This window comes from Cynocephalus volans, chromosome 4, assembly GCF_027409185.1.
Source record: "Cynocephalus volans isolate mCynVol1 chromosome 4, mCynVol1.pri, whole genome shotgun sequence".
Lineage (NCBI taxonomy): Eukaryota > Metazoa > Chordata > Mammalia > Dermoptera > Cynocephalidae > Cynocephalus > Cynocephalus volans.
This window is the reverse complement of record NC_084463.1, coordinates 124,343,527-124,371,268: the sequence shown is the minus strand read 5'-3', so window position 1 is coordinate 124,371,268 and position 27,742 is coordinate 124,343,527. Positions and strand designations below refer to the sequence as shown.

The 27,742-nt window shown below is 34.8% G+C and overlaps 1 protein-coding gene across 1 annotated transcript in view; it reads right to left on the bottom strand.

Annotated features, from left to right (window-relative positions):
* The window catches only part of LUZP2 (leucine zipper protein 2), a 502,288-nt gene that overhangs the window by 124,410 nt on the left and 350,136 nt on the right, over window positions 1–27,742 (bottom strand). The window contains exons 6-7 of the mRNA XM_063095866.1: window positions 6,153–6,215; window positions 752–814 (exon numbers count right to left, since the gene is read on the bottom strand). Of these exons, the coding sequence (XP_062951936.1) occupies window positions 752–814; window positions 6,153–6,215 (126 nt within the window). The remainder of the gene's footprint in view (window positions 1–751; window positions 815–6,152; window positions 6,216–27,742) is intronic.

Sequence of the window (27,742 nt, the reverse complement as noted above, 5' to 3'; positions counted from 1 at the left end):
TTCATGAGGATTTATGAAGGTACTTCAAAAAGTTTATGGAGAGATTCATATTTTAATTCTATTTTTCCACAAACATTTTGAAGTACCCTCACATTTAGAGTCCACATTGATAATAAGGACAGTCTTCTCATCTCAAGATCCTTAACTTAATTACAACTGCAAAGTCTCCTTTGCCATATAAGGTAACATTCGCTGGTTCCCCCGATGAGGTATTGAATATCTTTGGGGAATCATTATTTGGTCTACTACATCCATAAGTTGTGGCCTACCTATTCATAGATTTTGACTAGATAGTCTTACAAAGGGAAATATCAATAAACAAAATTAACAAATAAATACTAAATGTGATGACTCTTAATAATAAGATTTACATAAGGGATCTCTGGAAGTCAAGACTGTAAGTGACCAGCAAACTTCATCTCTGGAAACCTCTTCAGTATATACTCTAATTTACATAGGTATCCCAAAAGAAAATATTCCTTAATGTTTAAGTAATTAAAGTTACAAAGGGACTTTAAAAACTTTGGAATAATGCCTGCCTTTGATTAAAAATGTACCTACGAAATAATATTTGCATTTATTTTCAATCATTAAATAGGCAAAAAAAAAAAAAAAGAAATTATCTTCAATGCAGTCAGATACAACTGTAATTCTTGAGAAAATCTGGAAATTAATTTTAAGCTAAATAATGTTTTTTGGTAACTTATGTATTTGGCTGCATATTGGAGGGGAAAGTGAGAAATATGCTCACCTTAAATAATAAATCCTTCTTCCCATAACGAAGCTCCTTCAGCTGGGCTTGGATCTTTTTTGACTGTAGGAAGAGAAACATGGGTAAGTGCCTTAATTCATTTCTATTTTCAAATTTGAAGATTAAAATTCTTCCAGACTGCACAAGAATAAATTTTTCAGTCAAGCAAAACACAGTCCAACTAGTTTGGAAGGGAAACAGAAGAGCTTAAGCTCTGCCTGAGGAGCTGGACACTCAGATAGCCTAGGCGGGAAGATAAAACCCAAAGCCTGCTCAAAAAATCATATTGCTTAAAAAGTATTACTTAAAGAAAGCTGCTTATTGTACCCCTCCCCCCACACACACACTCCTCACTCCAATACACAAAATTTCTGTCACCTGGACATGGCTTCAATCTAATTTTAGGTGCGAAGTATATCTGCACATATGTATGTCTCAGTTTTTACTGATTATTTTCAAGTATTTAATATTTTAAGATTAAATATAGGTAAGTTTAAATTGATGACCAAGTTGGAATGTGACATATGCACAGGGAGAAGGGAGCAAGCACATGTGAAAGGAGGTGAGAAAAGCCAACAGAATGCTGAAATGCTGAGGTGAATTGTGCTTTTACTTTAGAGGAATGCACTGCTAAGAGGGCAATCGCAAACATAAAAATGCTTAACGAAGAAAATCTCTCCCAGCAGACATGTTTGGCTACCATATTGATTGATGTTCTGTTAAGCCACAGATGTTGATCATGAATTCCCAATTTTCCAGGACAGACCATGGTTACAGCATTCTAACATAAGAACCTCAGTTGATGTATTTCTACACCTAACATTATAGATCCTGATCCTTTGCTAAGAAGAAAGGAAAAAAAAAAAAATGAATAAATAGATTATTATGGTGATATGAAAAAAAAATTTTAAAAATAGTTGAATGGGAATTTCAAACAGTCCCGTTACTTTGAGAAACAGTTTGGCAGTTTGTTATAAAGTTAAGCAGATGCATACTGCATTACACAGCAATCCTCCCTAGGCATGTACCCAAGATATATTATAATGTATACAGAACTGTTTATGGCATCTTTATTCATAACAGCCAAAAGCGGAAACAACCCACATGTCCGTTAACTGGCAAGTAAATAAATAAATTGCACTACATCCATGAAATGGAATAGTAGAGTACTGTTGAGCAATTTAGAAAAAAAAAGGAATAAAGTACTGAACCATGTGGCAACCTGAATGGAGTTCAAACGCATTATGTGAAATGATCCAGTCACTGGAAACTATATTTTATAATTTTATTTGCATGATATTTTAGAAAGGCAAACAGATAGGTACCAAAATCAGGTTAGTAGTTAACACTGGTTGGGTTTGGAGGTGGAAATTGAGTGTAAAATAGAAAAAATACATTTTTATGGGTGATGGAAATGTTCTTGAATCTGTACATTGTTCAAATTCATCAAACTGTACACTTAAAGAAGATGAATTCTATTTTATATCAATTATATCTCAATAAAATTAAATTTTAAAAGTAGTTGGCCATAGTAGGTAATAAACACAAGATCCTTATGTGACTGTTAGATCCTAGTAAACGATGTTGATATGAAAGTCCTCTTTAATAAAGAAATTCCACCCACATTATCAAAATATAATTTTCCAAGCATACATCACATGTATACGAGTCTTTCACTGAACCAACTGCAAGAGTACTATGATTCGGTTTTCTTACACTCAAAATATTTCTAACTGTGCGATGTGATAGAGTTTGCAAAGTGGAAGCTGTGTTACAATGGCGCAAAATTCTTAAATCATCATCCAGTGTTATTAGTATCATTAATTAGAGTGCAGCCTTGAAAGTTTTGCAGATGATACACCACTGCAAGGTTCTAATATTGAGAACACAGTTTTTCACAGACATCTCTATTGTGAGTCACCTACATTTCATGATGTATTGAATCAGAAAGTTAATAAGAGAGAATAACAATAACAATAAAAAAAGACAAAATGAAATGAAATGAGAAAGGAAAAAGGAAAGAGACAAGAAGAGCAAGAGAGACAGAGGGGAGGTAGAGAGGAAGTGGGGAGAGAGGGAAGGAAGAAGGGGGGAGACTTTAAGAGTTTGACATCTTAAGGATTCTGTAGTATGTGTCTGAACTTTACACACAAAGCATCAGGGATTTGTGGTTTCTTACAAAGTAGTTAATGTTTTCTCATTTCATAGAAAGTCATCTTCTTTTCCTAGGTATGAGTGAACGTGAAATGCAGATGCATAAGAACACAGAAAGCCATCACTGTGTGTGTGGCGGGGGCGGAGAGTTGGGAGGTAGTTATTAGTGGCTGTTAAGAATGAAACTTGAGCCTTCAACCCTTTGAATTTTTCACTTGTACTTAGAATTACATTTACTACAACTCTGCTCCTCCCCACACAAGTTTCCCAAGTGACCCAAAATAATATTTCAGACACAGCATCTCTAACTTATTAATTTTCTCTCTGAGAGGAATCTGGTTTATATGGTTACCATTATTTTGTGCTACTAATTTAAGGACACTTTCTGCTATCTTTCACAATTTCAAATGCACAGTTGATTGGTATTTTCTCCCATCTGTTCTAATCTGCTGTCCAGGACTCATTTACAGCCAGGATAGTCTCTCAGGAGAAAAGACTTTTTTCCTTTTTTTCCCTGAAACTAACATTGATTAGTATGAATGGGGAATAAGAGATTATTACTACATATGATGTACATGATTTGCCCAATTCCATCCACTTCTACTCTTCCACAGAACCAATACCTTATCTTTCAAGTGTCAGAAAGGACTGATTCTAACCATTGGGGTTCATTTTTTAATGCCTACTTACACAGAATGCACAGTATATAATTTAAATTTTTCTTCATAATTTGGAATCATTATTCATATGTCAATTATTTTATTAAACAGTGATTCATTCAGGAAGTACAATAATACCTAGATGGCTTTTTCCCCCCTGCACTTAATGACCTTGAATGGCTAGATTAGTTCAGCTTTGTCATCATGATAAAAAATAATTTTGAAAAGTTCTTCTCACAGTCACTCATTTCTTCTCTGCGTAGCATATTCCAGCCATCTTTTAATTTTCAGTGAGTTAAAAAAGCAAAATCCTGTCTGAGTATTTGGTGAAAGATTATGCAAAGAATAAATACATTCTGAGTGCATCCATTTTTGGTAATGAACATTAACTGTAAACCCAGTTTACACTTTGCTTTCTTTTAGCTTGTTGGCAACATTTTGAAAAGTCACAAGAATATTCTTTCAACAATTAAGATATTACTATACAGGGAATTTTAGTAATTTTGAATGCAATTCTCAATGTCGGTGCGTATAAGTCAGAAAGTTTTCACAAGTCCACCAGAAAATTAAAGTTTTTGATAATGATGATGATGACTATAAGAAAAAGGTGAGGAAGGGGAGAAGATGAAGGGGAGGCCAACCATGACAGAACATGTTAGCTTGGCTCATATACCACATTTAGGAAACTATCTTTTAGTCTGATTTTGTTTTTCCTCTTACACTTCTATGTTCAAAGAGCACTTCTTTCATGAAATAATAGTGGTGATGATGGTAGATGATATTTGTAGTAGCTTCCCTTGATAATGCTTGGCCATGGCAAATTTAAAAATTGACAGTCTATTGGATGACAATGGGATTTGATTATTCTTGAACTAAAATTAAGGCTAAAAAATAAGGGTAGACCCTGATTGTTTTTTTGTTTCTTCTAAACACTACAGATACTTTCTCCCAGGAACCTCCTTTCTTTTACATACAGGAGTGCTGTGGGGACCCTCGGAACATGTTGACTTTCTCAGAGTACAGCTTCTATCTCTTATTCAAAGCATCATTCCACTAGCTTACCCTCTTGTAAGTGATATTCAGAACCTGCACAAGCCATATTTGTGGTATTTCTAGAAACCTAGCAAATATAAAAAATGTCCAAGTCTATTTCTATCATAATAAAAAGTGCAATGTCATGAAACACTGCGTCAAATCTACAAAACATTCAGTCTGGCATCTCTCGGAGCATCAACCTTTAGGTTCTATAATGAAATTTATTATTCATTGTATACACAAGATTATTGGGAAGATATTATGAAAGGTATTATTATATTGCATGTTAGACTGGAATTTTCATGTTTGTGATAATGACTTTTACTTGTTTATCAAGGACTATTCTCACCTTCTTTAATAAGAGAAATCTCAAGTGTGGGCTGGGCACATAACCAGTGACCTAAAAGCATTTTCCAGCCTCCCTTCATTTTGGCAAAGGCATGTGACCTAGTTCTGGCAAATAGCATGCAATGAGATAGATGACCCTGTTCCCTGGCTGGAGTCATAAATAGCTATGCTTTCTCTTCACCAGGTAACCTTCCCTTTCTCTCCTGATGGAAGATGATAATGAGAGGTAACGATACTTAAAACCAGGGGTGGTTCTATATTTAGAAGAGGACAGAGCTGTTTCAGCAGCTCTTTACCCTACTTCCAGACTACCATGAAAAATGGTGTAGACTTTTAACTTGTGTCATCTACTGTTTGTGTTCTACCCAAACCTCCTTTCTTCCCTTATCCTTCACAGGTATCAGGTCTTCACCATGATATAAAACCTCTTATACCTGTTCCTTATTATTCACCTGCTTTTTCTTAAGTAAGTTTCTTGCACATGTAATTTATCTTTGTGCCTGCTTCTTGGGGGATCCACCTAACACAGTAACTTATCTCCTCTCTTTGAAGTACAATCACATACTGTGACATTATCTCTACCATTTCATTGCTATCACTAAGAATTACCTACTGTTAGCTACATTTTACATTAAACAGGACATCATAAGAACAGATAGATTGGATATGGTAAGTACAGGAAATTATTTTATTTAAAACTAAATTAACTTGAATGACTTATTTTCCCCTGGGAAACTCGTGAGTCAATTTCGCTACTCAGCAATCAATCAATATATTATTTTGTAAGGTTTATGGTTAGTCCCAGAATTTCATTCTGACAGTCAATTGTCACTGCAAAACTTTGTAGAGAAACATAGATGGTACAAGGAAAAAAAAAATTAGAAATTCCATGGACTTCCAGGAATTCGTTATAAAAAAAAAAAATCCTGATAATCCAGGTAAGAAAGGAATTCAGAAAATCATTCTATTAAAGTGGCACTTAACTGTCTTTAATAAAAAAAAAAAGAAAGAAATCTTCGAGCTGTGCAATGTTAAACATTCAAAGATACCAAAAAGTTTAAAATATATTGTATTTTCTCATTCAAAAGTTTTCATTTTTTTAAGGGGGAAAAAATTACTAGTGTCTGAGTTTAATAATAATAATAATAATAATCAGCACTAATTTTTTTTCAGCCTGTTGAATCTAGAAGAGAAAATTCACTCACCTCTTCTGCGTGAATGCCACACAGCTTGTTTCCTGACAAGAGTTTGTTTTTCAAGCTTTTATTCTGAGGAAAGAAACATAGTTTTATTGCTAATGAGTGATAAAATATTAAGCATTTCCTTAAGTATGTCAGCATTATTACTTTATGGTTTTTTTTTCCCCATATGAGACCTTCATGATGTAAGATGTGATGGATTTGTATAGTGCAGAGCTAAATCTGTAATGTAAAAAATGTTACTTTCATTCAATTAAAATTTTGATGCATTAGCATTAACACATTTATTTAAAAAGATAAAACTTTATTTGACCTTACATTTAACTTCTGTTATTACATTTACACATGCAATTTTATAAAACAATTTTAGTTTCAAATTAGCAATAGATGCTAGTTTCTGGAAGCACCCCTCTAAACTGTAAGCATTTATTCCTACTATCATCTGGATGCTGGTCATCTTGCACTTATTATAACATAGACAGAAACTCATCACAGGGTGTGCATTCTCTTTGAAGGCTATAGTTTCAGAGTTCTCTTACATTCCTGATGCCTGCACATTGCACTCAAAGGGCTCCTTGATGCCCAGAAGCGATTTCGTCTCCAGTCCTCACAAATATGCTCTCTCTGCTGGGTATGAGTGCAGACCGATCTTTTGTTAACCTCTTGGATATCCTATAATTAACATAGATTCATAGACAAATGTTTGTTCCTCGAACAGTTCTTAACTATCTGAGTCTAAACCCTTATAGCTATTTAATATCTGTTTCATTACTCCTAGGGTTTTCTTTTGCCCCAATAACTGAGGTACATAGATTCCTTTTAGACAGGCAGGCTAAAAGAAAACAGAGAATTTTGTAAAACCTTTGTATTGGCTCTACAGGAGTAAACATACTCTACAGTGCATCTCATACACAATGACTCTAAAGAGAGCCAGTCTGAGGAGCATCATGAGCAAAGTGAACAACGCTTAATGCAGAGGAATGAACAGAGGAATGAACAAATGAATGAGTAAATGCATCCTATTTAAAAGTTCTCCACTCATAATTCCCACCTGATTTTGAACATTATTTTCTATTTTGTTTTTTTTATCATGCAGTGAGAGGGTACAGCTGTACCAGTTTGAAAGAATCATTTGTGTATTTTTTCCTCTTTAGCTAAGTATTGAAATTGTAAAAAAGTCAATTAGAATTAAAATATCATAAAATGTTTTACACCAATGGGGAGAGAGTTATCTTGATTCATATAATTAATGTCTTTTTGCAAATATTTGTATATATTCATCATACAAAAAGGCACAAGATTAGAGTTTTAAAAGACAGTCTGATATACATTATTCCCATATTTAAAGGCATGCATACTACAATAAGGGGATATATACTGATATGTCCCAACTCTTCAGTGTTGTTCAAATTGTAGGTTAAAATGTCTGTCTTTAAAATTGAGACAAGATGAGTAAAGTACATTTGATATGAGAATTTATGCTCCCACACAAACCATCCACACTTAAGTAACTTTATTAGAAACAAGAAATGACTATAAATTAATAACATTTGAAATTGGTGTATATTGTCTAAATTATTTTAAATGGGCATGTCTGCTTACATTTATTATTTTTTTCTTTTTCTTTTTCTTCTTCCTTCCTTCCTTCCTTCTTTCTTCTTTTTTTTTTTTTCTTGTTAGTTCATTTATTAAGGCTGCCAATACTCGGGGAAAATTTTGAATGCTGATTTGAAATGATAAAGATTATAATATATTCTAATTTTGGGGACTCAAAATGATATAATTTTATATTTTTCTGAGAAGAAACACACATTTTAAGTAGGATAGACTACACAGGAACAGTTTTTAACGTATTATTTATCCTATTGAACTTTTCTCTCCTCTGTTTCTCAGACTGAATACCCAGAATAGATTATTTCTTAATTATTTGGAAAAGATTTTTCAGTGATCTGGTTGTGTCTGCCAAATTTATAGAGTAACCAACAATGCTGAACATTCCACACCACCAGTGAAGTTTGCATTTCTATAAAGATACTCCAAAAACTCCTTATCTATGTTTGATTAGTTTAGAAGAAAGGGTTCAACATTAGAGGAACGTGATCAGTTAGAGTTTGTGCGACAAAGCAACAGAGGGTTGGGAGTGATGTAGCAAAAGGGCTATAGATTTTCAGAGGTCCCCTGGTGTCTTTAAGTTAATGGAAATGTGCATATGCATAAAGTGACATGCCACAAGGCCACCAAGGTAAACCACCACCAAAAAGAAACTTCATGGTGTAAATTCACTAGCACTAACATAGATAATAGCTAGTCTGAATGAAAAGACTTAAACAGCTGAGGTACTTAATAAAGACCCCAGAAGGGACTGCCTTACCATTAGGGCTAAAGCATTCCTACTGTAAAGGTTCATCGGGACCAACTTTATGAAGTTTAAAAACAAGATTCAAAAGAAAAGACTCGAATAAATATTATCTACAGGAATAAAACTTAACATTTTTATAGAATAACAAAATCCAATTGCCTAAAAGTGCAATAATCACAATTCAGTATTCACTCAAAATTATCAGATACAAGAAGCAGCAGGAATATTAGACCCTTAAAACAAATGGAAACAAAAACAAAAACAAAAACAAAAGTCAACAGCTGTCATTGGCAAAGATGATGAAATTGATTTAAAAATCAGAGACTTCCAGTTTCATCAGCAATATGTAAAGAGCTTGGCAGTTACTATATTTTAAGCTTCTATATTTTTACTGATTTTTCTCTCTTTGTTCTATCTATTGGCTTGAAAGTGATATTAAAATACCCAGAAGTTATTATAGATTTGTCTATTCTTTCTTTCAATTCTGTCAGCTATTGCTTCATATATTTTGAAGCTACTCTTAGTTGCTTACAAAGTTAAGAATCATGTCTTTGAGAAGAATTGCCCCTTTTAGCATTATAAAATGCTCCTCTCTGTCTCTTATAATTTTTTGTCACTCGTAAGTCATCTGATATTAGACATGCCAGTTTTTTTCTTTTGCAGTCTGCATGGCATATATGCACATATTTCCATATTTTTACTTTAGTCTGATCTGTGACTTTATATATAAGTTGGATCTTTTATAATCATCATATAATTGGATTTGTACTTTTGTACAGTTTGGAAATTTTTGTTCCTCAGTTGAAGTATTTACATGTAATGTAATGTAATCAATATGGTCATGTTTTGCCTACCACTCATAATTTATTTTTCTTTTACTCTTTTGATTTTCTAGAGTCTATTTAGTCTATTGATAAGTCTTCTTAGAATTAGTATTGTTACCACTTCAAATCTCACATTCCACCATACATAATTTCTAAATCACAAATTATAAAATATACAATAATTCTGAAGACCAGTGTAATATGAAAAAATTATAAAAGACACATAATCTGCAGTAAATGAATCAATAAAGCTATTCTTCATGAGACACATATACATGACCTATAAGTGCAAATGAATAAGTAAAGGAATTTCTAAACCTTCCAATCATCCAAAGTGTAGAAAAAATGGTATTGTTTTCACTGCATCACTTTATCCAGTTTAGAGGAAGTGAAAGAAAATTGTCAATATATGGACACGTATATTATTTCCAGAAAAAAGTAAATTAGGAAAACTACCAGTCTTTTCAACAGGTTGAAAGACAACCTACGCTTTTGGGGTTTATTTATTTATTTATTTACTTTATTTTATTTTGTCTCAGAAAATGATGCAACAAAGCCACTTTGATTTGGAGTTTAATATGTGGTCGCATGTAATAGGAATCTGTATTTTTCTGCCTTCATTTTCTGCCTACTCATTCCAGAATTTCAGTCTATTCCCAAGTGTCTCTCAAAGATTTTTAGCATTTACCACAAAAAGACTGATGAGTAAATATTTGCTACTTTCATATGAGGTTAGAAATATTTTTGAGAGAGAGAGAGAGAGAGAGAAAACTCTTTACAGAAGAATTTGTGACACTTCATATGAATATGTGCACCACTCTGACACATCTGATTTTAAATTTATTTTTCAAAGACAATGTTACTGAAATTTGGCCAGATTCCTGGAAAATGTGTTGGAGGATCTGACATACCTACCTGATTTTTTGATAATTGTGACTAATAAGTATAAACTGGATGTCTTGAATGTGTTTGACTCTCCAGATTTACCTAACCTCTTTTCACGTCTTGTTTATCCTTATGGATATTTTCTCACAAATATGCCAAATATAAAAAAAAGCATAAACGAGGAGTTGTACAATTTTGAAAATATTTTTACTTTTTTATTTTACTCTCAGCAGTGGAATCTCTTAAATTCGTCCAATGATGCATATCTCGGCATCTGTTATAACTACACATAATTATATACAAATGAATTACATCGATTTTTATACTATTTAGAATTGCCGATATATATTTTTCTTAATTCCAAATTTCATTTTGGCATTCTCTTCCACATGAAAAGGGGTATGACTCTATGTCAAAGGAATGAGGAAAGGGACAAAGTTAGATTTGAGATCTGATTGATTTTCTTAGATCGTTCTTTCCCTCATAATCATTTCTAAATTTGCATCACATTGTCCCTCCTCTAGCCCAGGCCCCCATTTACTAGATTCTTCAAAGAGCCAATTTTCTAGTTTATTTTAATGTTCTCTTCAACTCAACCTATTTAACACATTCGTTACAGAGCAAACTTCTAAAATATGGTTAGAATCATATGCCACCCCATTCAAAATCTCTCATGAAGTATTATAAATTGTAAATAGCTTTACTTTCAAGAGATAGGAAATTCGACAATCTCTCACCAGTCTTTATTCTTACCTATAAAACTCAGCTGTAGCCATGTTAGATTGGTTACTCATTCTCAATTCCAAGACTCTGACTTAACCTAGCCATTAACCCAGTTTGTAATTTTTTCTCTCCTCCTTCCATGTAGTCAATGACTATTCTAATTTCAGTGCCTGTGATTGCATCTGAAAGTTCTCTATGATCTCCCTACTTGCTCCGATAGATCCCCACTTCCAATTCCACATCACCCCAGTTAACCTCTGTCAAACGTACTGTCTAAAGGGTATAACTTTTTTAGAAAAAATAAAAATATTTATTCATTCACACATACTCTATTTACTCATCGATATTCACTGACCTCTACATGCCAAACTCTGTGTTAAATCTTGAGAATATGAATACGAAATGGGTGTTATCTGCTTTAAAGAGCTCACTTTCTGGGTTAGTTTGAGTTATAGACACTAAAACAAATAATTGAAACACAGAATGTACAATGTAAATTATATAGCTATCAAAAATAATCAATTAGATTTATAACTAATCTCTTGGACTGATGTTCATATTAAATTGGTTTTGGAGAAAAACAGTTTTCAGGGAAATTAATGTTTAAAACTCTGGCTCAAAAAATAAAGCTGGAGGCATAACACTACCTGACTTTAAGCTATACTACAAAGCTATAATAACCAAAACAGTATGGTACTGGCATAAAAACAGACACACTGACCAATGGAATAGAATAGAGAATCCAAAAATAAACCCACACACTTACTTCCATCTGATCTTTGACAAAGGCACCAAGCCTATTCACTGGGGAAGGGACTGCCTCTTCAGCAAATGGTGCTGGGATAATTGGATATCCATATGCAGGAGAATGAAACTAGATCCATACCTCTCACTGTATACTAAAATCAACTCAAAATGGATTAAGGATTTAAATATACACCCTGAGACAATAAAACTTCTTAAAGAAAACATAGGAGAAACACTTCAGGAAATAGGACTGGACACAGACTTCATGAATACGAGCCCAAAAGCATGGGCAACCAAAGGAAAAATAAACAAATGGGATTATATCAAACTAAAAAGCTTCTGCACAGCAAAAGAAACAATTAACAGAGTTAAAAGACAACCAATAGAGTGGGAGAAAATATTTGCAAAATATACTTCTGACAAAGGATTAATATCCAGAATATATAAGGAACTCAAACAACTTTACAAGAAGAAAACAAGCAACCCAATTAAAAAATGGGCAAAAGAGCTAAGTAGGCATTTCTCTAAGGAAGATATACAAATGGCCAACAGACATATGAAAAAATGCTCAACATCACTCAGCATCCAGGAAATGCAAATCAAAACCACATTGAGATACCATCTATCCCCAGTTAGGATGGCTAAAATCCAAAAGACTCTGAACGATAAATGCTGGTGAGGTTGCGGAGAAAAAGGAACTCTCATACATTGTTGGTGGGACTGCAAAATGGTGCAGCCTCTATGGAAAATGGTATGGAGGTTCCTCAAACAATTGCAGATAGATCTCCCATATGACCCAGCTATCCCACTGTTGGGAATATACCCAGAGGAATGGAAACCATCAAGTCGAAGGTATACCTGTTCCCCAATGTTCATCGCAGCACTCTTTACAATAGCCAAGAGTTGGAGCCAGCCCAAATGCCCATCATCAGATGAGTGGATACGGAAAATGTGGTACATCTACACAATGGAATACTACTCAGCTATAAAAACGAATGAAATACTGCCATTTGCAACAACATGGATGGACCTTGAGAGAATTATATTAAGTGAAACAAGTCAGGCACAGAAAGAGAAATACCACATGTTCTCACTTATTGGTGGGAGCTAAAAATTAATATATAAATTCACACACACACACACACACACACACAAAAAAAAAAAAACGGGGGGGGGAGAAGATATAACAACCACAATTACTTGAAGTTGATACGACAAGCAGACAGAAAGGACATTGTTGGGGTGGAGTGGGGGAGGGAGAAGGGAGGGAGGTTTTGGTGAGGGGGAGCAATAATCAGCCACAATGTTTATTGACAAAATAAAATAAAATAAAATAAATAAATAAATAAAAATAAAAATAAAAATAAAACTCTGGCTCCAATTTGGAAAAAAAAAAATACAAAAACAATAATCCATGTATATGTGCATATATATGTGTATATGCTTGTGTGCCTGAATAAAATTGAATGGGATTTCTGGTCAAGATGATGGAATAGACGGTCCTCAGCATCACTCTCTCCCACAAATCAACCAATTTACAACTATAAAAAAGAAATACAGCCACGTTGGGGTCACTAGAACTCAGGGGAACAGGAGGAGAGACCTACAGTATGCAGAAGCCAGTATGAGAGAAAGAAAAAATCGCTCCGGCCTTTATAAATCTCATCTGCTTCCAGGCTGGAGCTGCTGAGGACATGAAGCAGGAGCTGGCAAAAGCTGCAGCTGTGCCCTTTGGATGAAGTTGCTTGGAGGCAGCAAAGGAGAAGAGGGCCTTTGTTGCCCCCAGGCCAGCAATACCACTAATAGGGTTCCCGTGGACCCACATAGGAGCCACAACAACTAAAAAAAAGGAACCACTCACAGGCCAGTGTGTCATTAAAAGGGACCAGAGCATGGCCCATCCCATAGGAAGTGTTTGAAGCACAGGCAATGGGGAGATGGACCCACGGGGAGAACACTGGGGCACAGCAAGGACAGCTGATCTGCACCTCAATCAGCATAGGACCACACAGAAGAGACTAGTCAGGAATACAGAACTGCATGGGGTGCAGTTTGATGAAAAGACTCAGGCTCAGACCAGAGTTTCTGCACAATCGAGGTGTACTGGATCTCTAGAGAGTGGAAAGTACTTATAAAGTCCACCATCAAAACCTGAGCCTCACAAAAAGCCTTCCCTAGGGAATCAGCAGCAAAGCAGCAATTTACCTCAACCACACAGCTCAAGTACTGGTTCCCACAGAAAGTTCTCCCATTTTAGAAGTAAGCAAAGGACAACAAATTAGTTCCACTGCAGAGTTTAAATGGTGGGAACAGCAAATAATCCAACACAGAGCTGGATGTAAAAACAGAATACCCACAATCCAGAGACAAATTTCCATATTAACTAGCAGAGGTCTCATTTCACCAAAGAACACCTATAACACCTAGAAGGGAAGTCCCCTGGGCTACCAAGCCAGAAAGGGGTGAGGGATAGGGGCCTCAGCAATGCCCCCCAACATCTGCAACCAATCCTGATGGTGGGGGATGAGGGCCTCAGCCACATCCCCCCAACAAGCACGGCCAGCCTAGCAATGACCACTGAGCCACTGCAGGCTGCCCCCCCAGGCTCTCCCAATCCAAGGTGGTGGGGAACCAAAGTCTTAGGCTCGGCCATGCTCCCCCAACACATGCAGCCAGTCCAGGAATGACTACAGAGCTGCTGCAGAAAGCTCCCGACCTGTGGAAGTAGGAGGCCTCAGACCTTGGCCATGCGCCTGACACACACAACCAGCCCAGTGATGACTACCAAGCCATAGCAAGAAGGGCCCCCAGTTCCCAAGCTGGGGTAGTAGGGGATGAGGGCTTTTGCTACATCTCCTTGACATCTGCACCCAAGCCCAGCAGTGACCAAGACACCATTGGAAACCCCATGGGCTCCCTTGTGGAAATGAAGGGGTGCCACAGACCTCAATCCTGTCCCTCCTCCTTCCTCCTTCTTGCATTACATGTCCTTCCCCTTTCCCCTCTCCCTCTCCTTCCCAACTGCACTGTAACAACATTATAGAATGTAAAAAAATAATATTAAAATAAATAAATAAAGAAGGAAAAGAAAAAAAATTGAATGGAAGTTTAAAAAAGCACATGCCAGGTCTTTAAATATTCTATTGTAATATTAAGTAAAAACATAGAAATAAAATGCTCTCTGAATTTGGAATTCATACCTGTAAAACTTAAACATGTATATTTAAATCCAAAAGGCAAGATAAGAAGATAAAAACTTTTATGTTATTAGGTGATTCAATTATGTGTAATGTTCTTCAAAAATTTATGTTGTTATCTTACTGGAATTTAATATTTCAATAGAGTGTTCACAATGAAATAGTATTCAAATGAAAATAAATAGCAATATGCAAAACAGACTAAGAAAGGTGGTGCTATGAATAGAGTTTATAGTGTGTGCATGTTTGTATGTAGGCATGTTGTATAAACATTCCACAAAATTGCTGAGGAGTAAACTTCATACTTTTGTTTTTGCTGTTGTTTATATTCAGTTTCTTCTTTATCACAACTAAAATCTGTGTCTAGTTTTTCTGTTTTCCAGTGCCAGAAACATTGTTTGACTTGAAGTTATTTAATGAATATGAATGAATAACATTAATGAATGAATGATTGAATGAATGAATAAATTTTGGATAATGAAAATGTTATTGCTGAGGACTAAGGTGGCAATCCATTGACTATGTGATATTATTTTGTTGTATTACTTCATTGGACAATAGCTGAACATCTTAAATACTCAACTTTAAGACACAGAAGAATATTTCTCTTCTCTTGGTCTGCATGATGCTTTTAGAGAACAAAAAGGACACTGTAAATATGTGTACATTAATTGCTACATTAATAAAGGCTTATATTTTTACAAAAAGACTTAGAATTGAGAAGCTGTGAATGATAGTTTCATTTTATAAATGTTTAAGTAAAGCCACTACCATTCAGCCATGCCACCATCCGAGTGGTGAAGACACCCTAGTTGAGTGCTGGTCTTGCCAACTTGAATTCTAAATTGGTTGCAGATGTAATAAAATTTTATAAGTGATCAAAGATTTTCTCATTGAGGTTAACTCAGGAAGGGGATAGGGCATTGAACTTAGCTCTTATTCATTTGAAATTTTAAGAGTGCTTCATGAGACCGCTTTTTTAGCTTAGTAAAAATTAGATCATGTTAATTCCTTGTGGCTTCTGTGGCACTAACTCCAATCACAATATCAAGGGAAAGATAAGGTTCAAACTCAAACCCAGCCAATCAGAACCTTGCCCAGATATGGTAAAGTAACACAGGCATTGCTGATGAGACTCAGATATAAATCAATTTTTTTCCTATAATTATGGGGGGAAAAGGTGCTGAAGGCATATAAGTCAGAGCTCATCTGAAAAGAGATCTTACATAGAAAAAGACCTGAATAAGGAGAAAGAAACGCTGAACCTGGTGATGTTGTTTGTACCTCCTTTCCACCTTGATAACACCACTCTTGAAGCTACAATATTCCTGGCTTTTTCAATTACATTCTTTTAGCATCAGCTACCCTAGTCTCTTGACCCCCCCACCCTCATATGCTACCTGATAACATAATTTTGTCACTTCCTATGATGCAGAACAGCAAGGAAGAGCATCCAAGTAACCAAGTTTATATTCCCTGCTAATGCCATTGTTTACATAATTCTGGAATACCTCTCACAATCATTTGAATGGTGTTCAAATACTGGGAAACTTAAAAACAAATATCCTTATAACTTCATGGGAACTCAGCTTGCATACATGTCAACGCTGTCTAAAATTGTCATTTAATATTTCTCATGGCCTATATGGTAAAGCTCATACTCAAATCTGACAGTGACCAAAAAACTTTCTTAATAAATATACCCCATTAATCTAGTTTTTATTTTTGACTGGAAAATTAAAATATCATATTTTCAGCATAGTTTACATGGTATCTCAAGTCCAACAAAAACTCTGGGCTACAAAACAGAAGTGAATGATTCTAAGTCCAGTATATTTCAATAGTCTTCCTATATGTAAATGTAAAGAAAATAGTAAAGATTACTATGGACCTCCTTTTTACATAATGCTTTCAGATATTAATTGGGATTTCTGTTTCAAATAATCATATCCAACAATGGCTAAATCAAGCAAAAATAAATTTATTGAACTGATTATGTGTAGAGTCAAGAGAAAGCCTATGAATAAGGATCATAAAATAGGCACAAAACAAGTAGGAGGAGGCATCTATAACCACAAGACAGAAATAGTTATTGTTCCAACTAAATGAAAGGCTGTAAATCACTATATTTAATTACAAGGTGGAATGATAAGCGTCAATGAATTTTCATGGTGAAAATCAGAACCTGGGACCACTCTAGATTGTCAAATATGATAAATTATGTAAATGTGCTTAGCCCATTATTTTTTTAGATTTAAATAAAATATACTGTTGTGGCCAGGCAGCTGAAAGATGCATTAATTTCTCCAAAGTGCGATTAAATTTAAAACATGAGCAAAAACACCTGCAGTGGTATTCAAAATTAAACCAGAGACACTCTATCAATCTGATTCATTGTAGAAATCATCTTCTATTTTAGAACTTCCTAAAACTGATCGTGAGAAACCACTTTACAGTACTGTTTGATATACACATGTGTTTCAATTTATTTTTCTTTTAATAACAAGAAATTAGCTTTTCCTTTTGAAGTATGTCATTTTGCATTTGGAAACATTATATCCCATATTAAGCAAAGCCATATGGTTTAGGGTGATATATAAATATAGATGATTTGTTTCTAAATTACTGGCAGAGGTCATGATATTTTTTCAAATTCCTTAAGAGCCCCTTTTCTTAGCCTATTCAGGCTGCTATAATAAAATATAATACTATATAAATATAATATAAATATAATATAAAATATAATATTATAAAATACCATAGATTTACAAAAAACAGAAATTTATTTCTCACAGTTCTGGAGTTTGGGAAGTCCAAGATCAAGGCACTGAGAGATTTTGTGTCTGATGAGGTCCAAATGTATCCTCACATGGTGGGTGGGATGATTGAGCTCTTTTAGGCTATTTTACAAAGTCAGTAATCTCATTCATGAGGGCACTGCCCTCATAATCTAATCTCTTTCCAAAGGTCCCACCACTTAATACCATCACATTGGTGATTAGGTTTCAACATATAAATTTTGGGGGGACACAAACATTCAGAACATATTATCCCTTAATGAGGACATCTTAGGAAATGGATGGGGTACTGGACTTGATCTAAACCATATATGCTTATTCAGCAATTGTTAGATGCACATTGTTTTTACTTTTTAACGTTTTAGAAATCAGGATTCTGTCTACAACAATACACATTTCCTTTAGTATTTATGGTTTCCTCCCCTCAAGAAAGTTGTTAAATTAGGCCAATGAAAGTTGCCATTGATGGTTCCTTATAATTTAAAGAATGTTATTCCAAGGTTTTTCTTTTAAAATAAAAGGCAAAGAAGTAAATAAATGCGAGGAAATTTTTCTCCCAGCTTGAAAGGCTTGGGTATTTAGAAACCAGGGGAAAATGAGGAACACACACACAACATTTTTATTTTTTCTTAGCTTCATAGAAGAAAAAGTAAACTTCCAACATGGAGGGAGTTAAAATAATGTATACACTTGTTTCAAGTTGATAAGGGAGAGAAACACCAAAGGGAATCAACCACTTAGGATATATACTATAAATTCAGAGCTTTAAATAACTGCAATACTTTTAGTCAGACAAACACTTAATGATATTCTCTTTGGAATTATAGAAAAACATAATATGTAAATAGTGAGAAAAATACATAGTTGAACCCAAAATATTTTCATTAAAAAACTGTTTTTCAAATTGCTTCCATGTTAAAATATGATGCTATATTTTTAATCTATATGTAAATTAATTGCTACTTTAATAAAGATTCATCTTCTTACAGAAAGACTTAGAATTGAGTAGCCATGAGTGATAGTTTCACTTTTTAAATTTTTAAGTAAAGACACCACCATTCTGCCATGCCACCATCCAAGTGGTAAAGACACCCTGGTTGAGCGTTGGTCTTGCCAACTTGAAGTCTAAATTGGTAGCAGATGTAACAAAATTTTATAAGCGATCAAAGATTTTATCAGGGAGGTTAACTCAGCAAGAGGGTGAGACATTGAACTTAGCTCTTTTTCACTTGAAATTTTAAGAGTGCTTTGTGAGACCTCTTTTCTTAGCTTGGGACAAAACTATATCTAATATCTAGTGTGAGTCCCTTAACTCATAGACACTGTGTTCACTTAGTATGAAATAATAAAGCATGTCTAGATCATCTCTCATATTCCTTACAGCTTCCCTACTGCTGTCCTATTGAGGGGGCATGAAGAATATGAAATGATGACTTTCTGAGGTCAGGTAATATAAAATTGCAACACATTTCAATACACTTAGTAAATTAATCACACATTTTGTGTGCTAATTAGCTTCATCTCACACAGAAGATCATGACCAGCTTCCCAAGGTGGATGCATTAAATGATATAAATAAAACATCTATAATAGTGGCTGGCACACAATAAACACTCCGTAAATTTTTGCTCTAATTATTACAATAAAATTTACTTCATCTTGTAAAATAGCACTCCAAATAGGTTCAGGGTGTCAACATCACAATTTATGTCTAGTATTATTCTAGTATATGGCAGGAAAGTTTTTAGCTAATGAGCCCTCTAATTTCTCTTATCAATAAAGAAAAATTATTATGATAGTCATTGAACTTAATGCTATTTCTCTCTCTGATTTATGTCAGATTTATTCTTCCTGTAGAACTGACAATTCTCTGGGAAAATAACCTGCTTCTGTTATTAATAATAATTGCCTTCCTTTATCAGAGAATTCTAATTCTAATGGGTTAAAAATGCAATTAAATATATGGCATACCATTCACTCCAGAACACTTAGCAATGATTTGCACATAGTGTTGACTAAGGCTATCATTCAAAATATTATTATCAATTGTATTATTATTTTTATATGGCCAACCTAGTTTGTGTTCTTCTCTGCAACTAATTTAGACATTATTTCATTAAACATAGTTTTCCTTAAATACATTATGTAATAAGTAACCCATCCTTTCAAGTATTGCCATATCCTCACATTTGCTTATACTTATGTCTTCAGGTTTATATTATAATATTGATTATTTTTACATTATTATTATTAAAACCTTTGGATTCTTCCAAGTGATTGTATTTTCTTAAGGTCAAAGACTATGCCAGTTTTTTACAACTTTCTTTCATAGGGTATGAATGTAGTAAAATTTGGACTGAATATCTAAACTCAAATCCTGATATTATGTTATAAATAAATATATAAAGGCTAAAATTTACGTATTTATATTCTGACAATTCTCAAATTACATATTTATTTCATATGTACAGCTGTGTGATTATATTTCTCAGTGCTGGTTCAATTTTGGAGCTGTTTTTAAAAAAGAAAGATAGATGTCAGATTTGTTTAGCAAAAAGGTTTCATTGAAAGACCTTTCTCAAAAAAAAAATGCAATTTTATACTGAGATATTCCATAATGTATGACAAACATAATGCTCCTATGAAGTCCATCATGCTACATGTTAAGAACTATATTAATTTTTCCCAAACAAAAGTTTAAAAACTGTGGCTCTCGAAATAAGGAGAAAAAGGCAAGCTTTTACACATAGAAAGCAAAAGTGCTTTATTTAATATAGCTCCAATAGGGACTTATATTGAAAATGAGCTTTGCTTTGCTTTCAAACATTAGGTAGCTATGTCTATTTCATAGGTATATGCAAAAATAAAATTGAATTTCTACTATGAGGCTCTGTGGCTATGGCCAAGCCAAATCTTCACCTATTCTGCTGGTTCTTAGAAAATAGGTAAGTCTGATTAATATCATTCTGCTCAGTAGGATATTAAACTTATTTTTTTAAAGAATAGTCTGAATTCTACCTGATTTGATGAATAGAAAAATAAAGCTGTGCTAAACTCTTAGCACTGATTAGATGTTGTTTTCTGGAAGTCTGCTCAAGCCCTTCTTGAGCCTATTTAAAACTGACAAGAGTTAAAGATAACTGCTTAGTACTTTGCATTAAACAAAAGAAGTTCAGATGGATCGATAGAAAAGTCTGAAGAAAGTTTGACACTAAAATCAAAATGTACTTTAGTTAATGTTGAATTCATCTGCTTTCTTAATCTGTATTTTGCTTAGTCTTATCTGAAAATCTTTGCTCATATACCTTAAATAGCCTGTGTTCTGCTACTTTCCCTTTCTAGTTATTTAAAACTTAATAACCATGCTATAGCAGTTCTACTCCAAGTGACTGGGCATGCTGTGAGAAGAACAGTCACTGCTAGTGGTATACAGACCTCCTTTGAAAGGGAGTTATAACAGTACACATTTTTTGCATGTGAGTATTTTGATCTTGGAGGAAACATCTGTGTTCAGAGTCTGCATGCTGTGGAAGAGGCAGCTGCTCATATTAATGATGCTGAAGCACTCCACGTAGAGGCTACCTCTCTCCATTTCAATCTCAGCTATTAATAATGTCAGAAATTTCACTATTAAATTCTGAACCCTGGTTTTAGTTATTCAGTTTATCATTTCTTAATTTACACATTCATTTATTTTTCAAATATTGAATAAGTGCTTCTGTAACCCATGTATGATGGGTACAAAAAGGAACTAATATACAATATTGATGTTCAGCATCATATGTCATTAGTAAATTTAAAATTAAAGCAAACAAACAAACAAAAAAAAACTATGAGATGCCATGGCCCACCTCTTAGAATAGCCAAAATCCAAAATACTGACAATACCAAATGCTGGCAGAAACATGGGGAAATAGGAACTCTCATCCATTGCTAGTGGGAATGCAAACTGGCACAGCCATTTAGGCTGTGTTTTACAAAATTAAACACAATCTTATCATAGGATCCAGTAATCACACTCCTTCATATTTACCCAAAAGAGCTGAAAAATTATTTCTACCAAAAAACCTTCAGGTGGATGATTATATAAGTTTATTCACAATTGCCACACCTTGGAAGCAACCAAGCTGTCCTTTCAGTAAGTATATGAATAAATAATCTGTAGTAAATCCAGACAATGGATTATTACTTGGCACTAAAAAGACATGAACTATCAAGCTATGAAAACACAGGGATGGACCTTAAATGCATATCATTAAATGAAAGAAGCTAATCTGAAAATCTACACAGTATATGATTCCAACCATACAACATTCTGAAAAAGGCAAAAGAATGGAGAAAGTAAAAAGTTCAATGGTTACCAACAGTTAGGGGGGAAGAAAGGAGGAATATATGTAACACTGAAAATTTTAATTTTAGTGAAACTACTCTGTATGATACTACAATGGTGGATCCATGTCATTATACATTTGTCCAAACTCACAGAACATGTCATACCAGAGTAAACTCTAATGTAAACTATGGGCTTTGAATGATGATGTGTCAATGTAGGTTCATTGACGATAACAAATGTAGCACTCTGGTGTGGGGTGTTCACAGTGAAGGTGGATGAGGGTCAGAGGCAGATGAGAACTCTGTACTCAATTTTGCTGTGAACCTTAGACTGCTCCAAAAGATAAAAACTATTAAAAATAAATGAATAAACCTGTTCAACTTTACTTTAAAAAAATAATTTCTGATCTCATAATTTTTTTAAAAGCAGACTTAAATAAACAGTATACTCAACATTTAAATCAAGTACAAGTATGATCTTTAAGTCAAGTTTAAGTATGACCTTAGACCTCCTGTGTACAAAGCATACTCCTTGAAGCATTATATCAATATGATTGAATATAGAAAGAGATGGATATTAATAAAAATATTTAAAAACAGCAGTATAATAAAACTACCTTCATTTGCATAAAGCAGCCTTACATCACTGAGAGCTATCTGAAAGTTCCTAAAGTAACAGATTAATAGTTAAGAATGTAAGATCTAATAAAACAATGACTTACATAACAGATCACAAATTAAAATATGAATATCCTTTTTGTTGTTTAAGAAAATAAAACAAATAATAAGCATGCTGAATATACCAGATATTAGTAATGTTTTAATATCTACATATTTTTACAAATACACATATTTTAAATAAGTAAAATTTATAATGATTAATTGTATTTATCTTCTTTGTTCTTTATAAACTTTTCAAAAAATCTATTTGCTGCAATTTCAGTATTACGTTTGCAAAAGCAATTTGCAAAATTATTTTTCTTTATTGAGGATACCATGAATAGTAGCAAACATTTTATTTCATTTTAATTTATATTCCCAATGAAATTTTTGATGATTATTTTCATTGTATAACTCAAAATGTTGACTGACTCCTGCTTCTAACACTGTGTTCTCAGCCAGAGAAAATATGTATGTTGGGTAAATGTTACCCTAATATTTGAAACATTTTTAGTTTAATATCAGATTACTTTCAACTTTTTAAAATTATTTTAATGGTTATTCTATACTTATTTCCCAAATATAGAAAATCAAGAGGCCTAGCTCTGACCATGAAAACACTCACCATTGGACTCGCTTAAAAATGACTCCACCCATCCTGTGCACCTTGCAGATTCAGAGAAATGCTCAGACTTAGCTTTACCTCTATTCCATTGCCAAACTTCTGTTGCTAAAATATCAGTCCTACATCTTTTTTGGCCTTTACTCAGAATCTCCTTTCTATTAAGATATCTTTATCAAAATAACTCTTATTTCCTTAAGCTAGAACCAAAAATCTCTTAGGTGAATGAAAATTAATATAATTGAACTTTAAATGCATTAGATCATTAAAGATTTGAAGGAACATCATAAGTTACAGTTACTTCAAATGATTAAACCCATATAACATCAAGATGAGGACATGTAGAGAGATTATGGCAAGGAAAAAGCAAAGTCAAGTATCAAGGTGCCTACCTGGATCAGATCTTCTGTCTTCAAGGCTCTAGCTCACAAAAATTGTCTCTGCCTCCTACCCAAGAGTGCATCTGTGCAAACAACAACTTACCTTAAGAGAGATTCTCTACCATAAAGCAATTATTGCCATTCTATGCCACGCTACAAATCACTTTTCACAACACAAGTACATTTGAAAGGACATGTTATTGCCTGGAGCAGTGCCACAGTTAAGGAGAAGAAAGCATAGAGACTTCCTTTTAAAAAATAAAAGCAAAGGTAGCTAAGAAGTGCCCAGCACTAGGCAAAGTCTCTGAGTTACAAGAAAGAAGACATAGTCTTTGCCATTTAGGAATGTATAATCTAATCTTTATGTGCAGGGAATAAGGGGAATCCTATACACTTGAGAGATCTCAACACAGAATGAGTTTGCTTACCTAACAAACTCTACAGGGACTTCCTATAAGCTAGTAGATCTCAAAACGTGTTCTCTAAGCCAACAGCATAAGCATCAAGTGGGTACTCAGTTGAAATGCAAATTCATAAGCCCCAAACTGATCCAAACCTACCGAACCAGAAACTCTGAGAAAGATTCCTGGCTGTCTGTGTTTAACAAGCCCATCAGATGATCCGGTGTCTCACCCAAGTTTAAGAAACACTGCTGAAATACAGGAAAGGATGGCAGTCTGGAGGTGAAACACAGAATCCTGCCACAGAAAGGAACAAGAGCAAGGAAATGACAGCTAAGTATGAGGAAAAGCATCAGTGGGAGAGCATGAGAGGACAGCGAGAGTCGGGCGAGGACACTGTACAGCACAAAAACCAAGCAGGGTAGTGTAGGGAAGAAAGAGACAAGCAGATTAACCAATGCCACATCTCCCAAACCAGGATCAACCAGGGGAAATTCTCCCTTGCAGCGAGAAGAATCTGCTTGGCCGTGAATACTTCCCAGTGGTAATCCTCCTCCAGCTCCTGTCCCAGCCAACCCTCACCAATTCTGAGGTTCTCCGTGCCATTTTTTTTGTCCCAGAACACTGTCCCTTTGACCCATACTGGAGTCCATCCTGCACGGGGCACCCACCATGTAACTCATAATGCTCATGTAGCACTAGGTGCCTGCATGGCTCCAGCCCTCCAGCCACCTGGGTGGCACTGAATGCCCACATGCCCTCAACCACACAGCTGTCAGTGTGGCGCACCAGCCCACCTGGGCCCAGCTGTCCAGCCGCCCTTGCAGCCTGAACCATCGAGCTTCTTGTGGGGCTCTACACAACCATGTGTCGCCAACCACCCAACCGTGCATGCTATTCCACCTGCCCATGTGGGCCCTACCATCTACTGCCTTCACATCCCCACCCACCTGTGTGTGCCAAACCACCAAGCCACTCATTGTCCCAGCCATCTTCAAGCCCCAGACATGCAGCTGCCTGCATAGTCACAGCTGCCACAGCCACCCACATGGCCCCACCCACACATGTGGGCCCAGCCATCCAGCTGACTGCACTGAGCCCTCCCAGCTGCCTACATGGCCCCCAACCACCTGCATGGGCCCAACAGCACAGGTAGCCCCAGGCACAGACATACATGTAAGAATCCTTAGAAATACTGTGTCTACCCAGAACTACAAAGTCTACCTAAAATAACTGAGTATACACAGAAATACTGAACTTACTGAATCTACTAGGAATGAAAATTAAAACACCCTACCCAACGGGCAATATGTAACAAATCTACATGAGGAGTCTCTTTCCTTAAAAGCCACCCTACAACAACAGAAAAAGCAACCACAGGAGGACTAGGCAGAAACCTAGGGATACTAGAAGGTTGAAAAAAACAAGAAAATACATCACCAAAGGAACACTATAATTCTCAAATACCAGATCCCATGCAACAGGAAAACCTGTTGTCAATCTGTTGTCAAAATCTGTTACCAGAGTAACAATCTTAAAGAAATTCAGTGAGATACAAGAACACTGACTTAGACAGGCCAGCAGCAGGCCAGAACAAGCAGAAGAATTTCTGATCTTGAAAACTGTCTTTTTGAAATAACCCGAGTGGACTAAAAAAATTTTTTTTAAATTAAAAAAGAATTAAAAAAATGAAGAAAGCCTATGAGAGCTAGCAGACAAACTTGAGTGCACTAACACTCAAATCATGGGTGTTCCTGTTTAGTTTCTTCTTGGACCCGCATGCCATTAAGTAGAATCTTGTTTAATTTCCATGACATTGTATAGTTTTCAGAGTTTTGTTTATTATTGATTTCTAATTTTAACCCATTGTGATCAGAAAAAATAGATGGAATAATTTCAATTTTTTTGAATTTACGACTTGCTTTGTGACCTAATATGTGGTCTATCCTGGAAGTGTTCCATGTGCTGATGAGAAGAATGAATATTCTGAGGTTGTTGGGTGGAATATTCTGTAGGTATCCGCCAAATCAAATTGGTCTACAGTATTGTTTAGGAAATCAAATAATTTCTTGAAACTAAGGAAAATAATAACACATCATACCAAAACATGTGGGATACTGCAAAAGCAGTTTTAAGGGGGAAATTTATTGCATTAAATGCTTACTTCAGAAGAATGGAAAGATGGCAAATAAATAACCTAACACTTCACCTTAAAGATATAGAAAAACAAGAACAATCCAAACCTAAATTTAGTAGATGGAAAGAAATAAGATCAGAGCAGAACTAAATGAAATAGAAACACGAAAAACAATACAAAAGATCAATGAAACAAAAAGTTGGTTCTGTGAAAAGATTAATAAAATTGACAAACCTTTAGCAAGATTAAGAAAAGGAGGAAAAAGACCCAAATAACAAAAATTAGAAATAAAAAAGGTGAAATTACAACTGACACCTCAGAAATAAAAGAAATCATTAGAGACTACTATACACAACTATATGGCAACAAATTTGAAAATCTGGAGGAAATGGATAAATTTCTGGATGCATACAAGCAACAAAACTGAGGCAAGAAGATATAGAAAATCTGAACAGACGAATAACAATAAAAGAGATTGAAGCTGTTATCAGAAGGCTCCCAAAAAAGAAAAGCCCAGGATTGGACAGGTTCACTTCAGAGTTCTACCAAATCTTCAAAGAGGAAATGATACCAATTCTCTACAAACTGTTCCAAAAGATTGAAACAGAGGCCATTTTCCCAAAATCATTCTATGAGGCAAATATTACCCTGATTCCAAAACCAGACAAAGATGCCTCAAAAATAGAAAACTACAGGCCAGTATCCCTGATGAATATAGATGCAAAAATCCTCAATAAAATACTAGCTAACAGAATACAGCAACACATAAAGAAAATTATACACCATGATCAAGTGGGATTCATTCCAGGGATGCAAGGTTGGTTCAACATATGCAAATCAATAAATGTGATACACCACGTTAATAAAAGCAAATACAGAAACCACGTGATCATTTCTACTGACACTGAAAAAGCATTTGACAAAATTCAACAGCCTTTCATGATAAAGACTCTCTACAAGTTAGGTATAGACAGAAAGTATCTCAACATAATTAAAGCCATATACGATAAGCCCACTGCCAATATCGTCCTGAGCAGGGAAAAACTGAAAGATTATCCCTTAAAAATAGGAACTAGACAAGGATGCCCACTCTCACCACTACTATTCAACATAGTGTTGGAAGTACTAGCCAGAGCAATCAGAGAAGAGAAGGAAATAAAGGGCATCCAGATTGGAAAAGATGAAGTCAAACTGTCCCTGTTTGCAGATGACATGATCCTATATATCGAACAGCCTAAAACCTGTACAAAAAAACTCTTGGAATTGATAAATGATTTCAGTACAGTAGCAGGATACAAAATCAACACACAAAAATCAGTAGCATTTCTTTTCACCAATAGTGAACATGCAGAACAAGATATCAAGAAAGCCTGCTCATTTACAATAGCCACCAAAAAAATGAAATACTTAGGAATTGAGTTAACCAAGGATGTGAAAAATCTCTATAATGAGAACTACAAACCACTGCTGACAGAAATTAAAGAGGACATAAGAGGATGGAAAGATATCCCATGCTCATTGATTGGAAGAA